At 32.4% G+C, this 6,649-nt stretch overlaps 3 protein-coding genes and 2 non-coding genes across 5 annotated transcripts; 2 read left to right on the top strand and 3 right to left on the bottom strand.

Annotated features, from left to right (window-relative positions):
• Positions 1-239: 239 nt before the first annotated feature.
• On the top strand, positions 240-313 carry NDAI0Etrna15V. Its single transcript has one exon. It is a non-coding gene; the product is annotated as a tRNA-Val (tRNA).
• A 997-nt stretch (positions 314-1,310) lies between these two features.
• NDAI0Etrna11A lies at positions 1,311-1,383 on the bottom strand. Its single transcript has one exon. It is a non-coding gene; the product is annotated as a tRNA-Ala (tRNA).
• Positions 1,384-2,792: 1,409 nt separating this feature from the next.
• Positions 2,793-2,972, top strand: NDAI0E00460 (uncharacterized protein; the record flags this gene model as incomplete). The annotated part of the gene is made up of 1 exon (XM_003670057.1): positions 2,793-2,972. One exon carries the CDS (start codon positions 2,793-2,795, stop codon positions 2,970-2,972), a length of 180 nt encoding a protein of 59 aa, XP_003670105.1.
• A 358-nt stretch (positions 2,973-3,330) lies between these two features.
• On the bottom strand, positions 3,331-4,527 carry AIM39 (Aim39p; the record flags this gene model as incomplete). Its single annotated transcript, XM_003670056.1, has 1 exon — positions 3,331-4,527. The coding sequence occupies one exon, from the start codon at positions 4,525-4,527 to the stop codon at positions 3,331-3,333; it is 1,197 nt and encodes a 398-aa protein (XP_003670104.1).
• Positions 4,528-4,904: 377 nt separating this feature from the next.
• PSH1 (ubiquitin-protein ligase PSH1) lies at positions 4,905-6,155 on the bottom strand (the record flags this gene model as incomplete). Its single annotated transcript, XM_003670055.1, has 1 exon — positions 4,905-6,155. One exon carries the CDS (start codon positions 6,153-6,155, stop codon positions 4,905-4,907), a length of 1,251 nt encoding a protein of 416 aa, XP_003670103.1.
• Positions 6,156-6,649: the final 494 nt, after the last annotated feature.

Raw genomic sequence — 6,649 nt, 5'->3', positions numbered from 1 at the left:
TATCTGAAACATTCTATGACGTTTCATAATGTTCTATCATTCCATGTCATTCCATGACATTCCATGATGTTCTCCCATGACGTCATTACTTCTTAATCTTTCTTCTTGGAGCATGTGGTCCGAACCGAAGTCTATTGGACGATGTCCGGTTAATGGGAGTTGAGACTTGGTTCGTGGATGCTAGATTATTCATTGAGTTCCTTGTACCTATTTCCTGTATTACAAAAAAATAATAATAAGGTTTCGTGGTCTAGTCGGTTATGGCATCTGCTTAACACGCAGAACGTCCCCAGTTCGATCCTGGGCGAAATCAATTTTTGACATGTTAGGGATAGTCCAATAATTGTCGTTTTTTTTAAAATGTAAGCTTCTGTTCCGTTCTTGGTTATTGTCACGATTTTGTGATATATTACCTCACGATAATATAAAAACCGCACTCTTATTTAACAGCCGACTATAAGTCAACTTACCCTGCACCTTGATCCTTTATAAAAAATTATAGACGTCTATGATATGAAATCTTTTACGTCTGTTATGACCAGTTTGGGTGAAGTTGTGTCCTTATTATCTTGATTACCTTGATAATGAGTTACGAATCTGGTGTGTCTTATCTTTGATATTTCTACTTTTGAGAAATTTGAAGATAACGAATGCAATATCTACTATTCTATTATCTCTGTATCCAATATAAGCTCAATAGTTAGATCTATACCGGCAGATAATTATTACCAGTTATCAAAACTTATATCTTGTAGCTACTTAAAAATATACGTACACTAAGCTCGATGAATAGCAGATAATTATCAATCCTATGGATGTGTATTACTGTCTATCGGTGAGTAGTATGAGTAGTATGTTATCGATGAGTATGTCTATCGATGAGTATGTTCCTTTCGGTGATGTGATGATCCTTTCGGTGAGGATCTGATGCGATGTTATGTGATGTAATGTTATGTGATGAGATATTATGTGATGGGATATAATATTCTCTTCTTTCTATGATCTAGGTTCCTAGGGATCTAGTTGTATGTTTTCTTTTCTTCTCTTCTATAAATAGAGCATCAAGATAACTTACTAGATTCAAATTTACCCTACTTTCTAATGTCTCTATATATATATATGGTATTCGCTGAAACTCATCGAACCCATTCAGAAAGCGATGCCATGGAAAATTTTCACTCGTTCACTTCGTTGGTCACCTTCGAGAAACGCGCCACGGAAAAGGCCAAATAGCCTAGAACGTGACAGTAAAACTAAAAATAAATCTATAATTTACAGTTTGAAATGAGAAACAAAACTTTAGAAAAAAATGGACGAGTTGGGAATCGAACCCAAGACCTCTCCCATGCTAAGGGAGCGCGCTACCAACTACGCCACACGCCCAATATATTGTAAAAAAATGAAATTTCAGTAAAATATGTAATAGTGGACATCCAGCGTTGTGAGCAGCGTATAAAAATGTTTTAGCAAACTTGATATTTAAACCTTTATTGTAGTGTAGTAATATAGCCTTGATTTCAAGTATTGTTTCGAGAAAGTAATTGTTCTCCAAGGAATAGGAAATAAAAGGTATCATACGAAGGACGTGTTGGAAATAAGTCATAACTGTCCTTTGGCGCAGTTAGATTGGGAGAAATATGTGTAACAATGTTACTAACACTTTTTCAAGGCATAACCAGTCGTCCTCTTTTTGCAATTGCCAAAGAGTACTATACATAACGTATATATATACCTATATATCTCTTATATCTTTGATTTCCAATGATATCTCATCGTGAAAATTTTTTTTCCTTGTTCCCTCGGCATATCTACCGTACGTTAAGGCAATATTGTGTGTCTGTAAATCAATGTCTTTTTAGCAAATCGACATATATGTACCATATATTCGGATAGGAAGTTATCCATGCTGTTGGGAAATATGATTTTCAATTTTCACCATCTAAACTCAACTTTAAGAAGAGATGATTAGATTTCCTGTTGTTACGGAGTTTCTCAGACCACATACGATACATAGGGAGATGAAGACGTACTGAGAGCCTGTTCTGTCTCTCAAAAGATATATAATAGTTGATTACTTTCACTTCTAATTGAACCAAATGTTAACTCCTTGTAGAACCACAAGTGTCCATAATAGTAAATACTCGAGCATCTACATAGTGAAGGATCTTTAATTCATAGATTTCCATAGAACGATAACCAATAATATATTGTAATTATAGGATCGTATGTACGCGGAAACTATCCTTCCTTTCATATCTTTCTCGATAACTAAAACGAATGATGTCATGATGATAGTAAAATTAATTGGTCTATACCCTATAAATATATTATGAAACAAGTCATGGTGTGCTCTATCTATGAGAGACTACTATCATAGTAAGACCGTAACCCCTCTACCTTCCCGTTTCAAACAATGCCTGTTGCAATACTGATTGATGAATGGATTGGAATGTTCGAGTACAGTTTATTTTTCGTATCCCCTAAATTTTACGCGTGTGCGTACTTTCAAGAAAAAAGCGACACATACGTCATTCGGAGGGGAAGTGGCTGGAAAGTGTCACAAAATAAATATTGTCGAATGAGGTGTTCATGACGATTGGCTACATCCTTGAATACTACTGGACTATATAAAGAGAGATAAAAAAACGTTGCTAAAAGTTACTAGTTTGTTTCTCATTATTACTCTAATCCCATCATTTTCAGTATTCTCATTCCTTGAACTAGAATACCTCATATCAACATACACTAAAAATATAACCAATAACATAATAAAGAAAACAGAAACGAAAACAATGAATCTCTACAAAATTGTTACACCAATTATTGCCTTGTCAAGTTTGTCAAATGCACAAAACCTTACAGATGGTCAACAACAGAATGCCGCTATCAGAAATATCGATGGTCAAAGTGCAATGACAAAGGCAGGAATTGCCGGTACTATCATCGCAGGTGTAATCGCATACATGTTATAAGTGGTTCCCAAGATGTCGTTGAATAAGAGTAATTGATTTTTTTTCTTTTAACCTACAACTGTTCTTTTTTCTTTTACCGAATTTCTTCCCCTTTACACCATATTTTGGTTCTAAGGATATTAAAAGTTCTTCTAAATTCCTGTTTTGAAAATAATTTATTTTAAAACTATTGTTAGTGTTCTTTTTACAATTTCAATTACTATATATTTCTGTAGTTATTCTAGCCTTTTTTTAATTTAATAATATAATATAAAAGTTCCATTTTTTCATTTGATTACTTTTCTTTTTCTTCCTATCAAAGAATATATATATGTATATTATATATGTAACTTTTTATTTATTTATTCCTTCACTTGCATTATCTTTTAATATCATTGTACAGAATATACTCAATCAATTTCCCATTTTCTTTTCTTAGAAGTGTTATTTCTTGCATTTTCACATCAACATGATATTTTCCTTTATAAATTACTAAGGAATCCTTGTCTAATTTGATTTCGCCTAAAAACCATAAATGCATAGGGTGCCCGCAATCTGATTTATTATCATTCACACTTGAAGATCCCCTACCTAAAGGATGCTCATATTTAAATGATCCATAAACTTTTTCTGGTTCAATAATTTCATATAATCCATTCTTATTTATTCCAATTGAGTTCAAGATATTTTGAAATGTTATCAGTAAACTAATGGATTTATAAGTAAACCTCCATTTGAATAAAAATGGCAATCTATACCACTTATGATCCTCGTCCCTTTGTTTTTGCTTATTATTATTATTGTTCCCATCTGGTTTAATCTTGACACCAAATAAACATAAATCTTGATCTTCACACCATATCTTGAATGGCTCTCCCACTCCTTCAGTATTATCTTCATTTTCCAACTTTAAAGGTATCCCGTATTGATCTTTAATCATTTCATGTTTTGATAATTGCTCTAAAGTTCTAATTCTAGCTAATTTTTCAATTTGTAAAAGATTTATCTTTTTCAATTCATTTTTACTTAATTTATGATATTTTGAAGTGGGACAAATTGGCCAAAATATTTCTTGCCTTAAATATAATACTTTATAACCTAATCCATATCCAATTAATAAACTACTGAGGATCATAAAGATTATTGATGCCATTTGTTTTCGACGTTTATTTCGTTGTTGTCTGATTGCTTCTTGAATACTATTTATCGCCATTACCTTCTCATCCTCCTCATGGGATGGATTTTCATGTTTCAATTGAGACTTTTCGTTGTTCTCAGTAACATCTCCTTGTTTCGTGAAGAAATGTTTACCATCAACTTGTTTATTATTTTCATGCATTCTGACATTATTGTTAGTATTGAGCCTTAATTTGGTGTTTTTCAAGTCAAAATAAGGGAACTTCAGCGAATAATTTCTTTTTGTTATACTAATGCCATTACAGTTTGTTGTATTATTTACATGATTTGGGCCTAAAGGAAAAGTCAAAGGACGAAGGATTGGATATTGTAGTCGTATTATTATCCCTTTAGGTGAGCTTGTAACTAATGTTCTTCGACTAATTAGAGGATATATCATGGTTTAAAAGAATTTTATTTCTTCCCAGTATACTAATGGACAATCGAAACAACCCTTTTAATCACTTTCTTGTTCTTATATTACTTATAGGATTGTCTTTTTACTCTTGCAAAAAGTCACTCTATAAATTCTAATGTCTTTTTTTCAATATAATACATAGATCTGTCCCTTTCTTTAATTCTATTAACAAAAAAATATGCGAGAAGCGCTATAGAAGGCATAAAACGTTACCTCTACGGAAAGACAATTCACTACTCTGACTACAAAATATAAGGATAACTACAGTAATCATGCAATATAATACAGGATGCTAATTCAATTGAATTTATATATACCGCATATGAGACGTACTTTTATATAGAGTTTTTAACTTTAATTTACTCGTCATCACTACCGTCAAGAACCACTCTTGACCTTCTTTGTCGTTTTCGACTTCGTTCTTCATCTCTGTCGTCGTCGTCGTCATCACCATCATCCTCATCCTCATCATCCTCATCATCATCCTCATCATCCTCATCATCATGTTCCTCTAAATGATCAGACTCATCTGATTCATCGTTTAAACTATCTCCACTAACAAATCCTTCATCATCATTATGCTCATAATAGTCACTATTTTGCTCTTCCTCATCATTACTACTAATATGCCCAGCTTCATTTACCACAATTCCTCCATCATCACGTAGCGCATCGTCATCATGCTCAATGAACCCATCTAAATCTGAATCATCTTCCGAATCTTCAGCTGAATTGATACTTATCCGATCTTCGTTTCTATTTATTTTCGTATGATTATCTTCTTCATCATAATCTTCAGATGCCTCATCATCATAGAAGTTATCGCGATGTTTATTTGATTGCTTTCTCGGTATTAAGCTCTCTTCATCTTCATTACTGTCAGATTCTAAATCAGAGTCTGAATAAATTTCAGGACTATCAGCATTTGGATGCCTTACCAAATCATCGTGTATTTGTTGTATTTCATCAGAGCTATATTCATCATCATCTAGACCAACAATAATTGCATCATTTGTCCTTAAGTTGGTTACTTCACTATTGCGGTTTGAAATATTTTGTACAGAATTTCTAATTCTCATATTACAATGTGGACAAACATTATCATTATCTTCCAAATCATCAGGATCAATTTCCCAATGACAATTACTACAACGAGGAATTCCTTCATCATCATCCTCATCTACAACAGCCATAGCTGAATTCTTGAAAAAACTTTCAAATAGATTATCTTTATCTAAATCTTTTTTATATTTAGAAAGTTCCATAGACTTACTTTCCATTATCTTCTTGAATTGTGCATCTCTTGAAACTTTCTTTTTCTCATTCAGAAATTCAATTATTGAATCCAAAGTTTCCCTTAAAATTAAATTCAATCTTGGAGCTTCATTAATTGTGGATCTACATTGAGGACAATTTAAATCCTTTGAACCACCAGTTATCCAGTTATTTAAACAACCATAACAGAAATTATGTCCACAGGGAGTCATCATGGGGACAAACATATAATCATGACATATGGAACAATTCAAAGATTCTAATAACCTTAATAGTATTTTATTTTTCACTTTGCTACTTCTAGCAACGAGATAGACACTTAATTTGTCACTCATTATGCCAAGGTGCTATGCCTTCCTTTTATTATTGTTAATGCTAAAATTATATACCACCTGTTTCAGGGACAACTTCAGGATTGCTCTACCTTTTCTTCAGTTGTCAATAATAAGAATTCTTTTCAAGTCGATGGTGAACTTGCAATATGGTCTTCCTCTATAATAATTAATAGTCTCCATGAAATATATTTCAAAGGTGTTCGCATTGGTTTCTTATATGATTCTAGTTTTCATTTATGCACCATACTAGATGAAATTTGGGAAATGTGTATTTTTAAAAAGAGGGCAAAAAAGAACTTAACTGCCTAGCGAAAGAAACTTCCACTGACGAGATTATAAAGGAATGTATTATCTGGTATGTTTGTGTGTTTGTACATTTCATCGGTAAGGTTCTTTATCCTCCATATTTATTTGTTATTTTAGTAGTTTATCTTATTGTTAATTTTTATATGAATTCTAGTCTCTAGACATAAGCTATATTATATTATATATAC

This window comes from Naumovozyma dairenensis, chromosome 5, assembly GCF_000227115.2.
Source record: "Naumovozyma dairenensis CBS 421 chromosome 5, complete genome".
Lineage (NCBI taxonomy): Eukaryota > Fungi > Ascomycota > Saccharomycetes > Saccharomycetales > Saccharomycetaceae > Naumovozyma > Naumovozyma dairenensis.
Note: the sequence above shows the minus strand (reverse complement) of the source record. Positions and strands in the feature narration are given on the sequence as shown.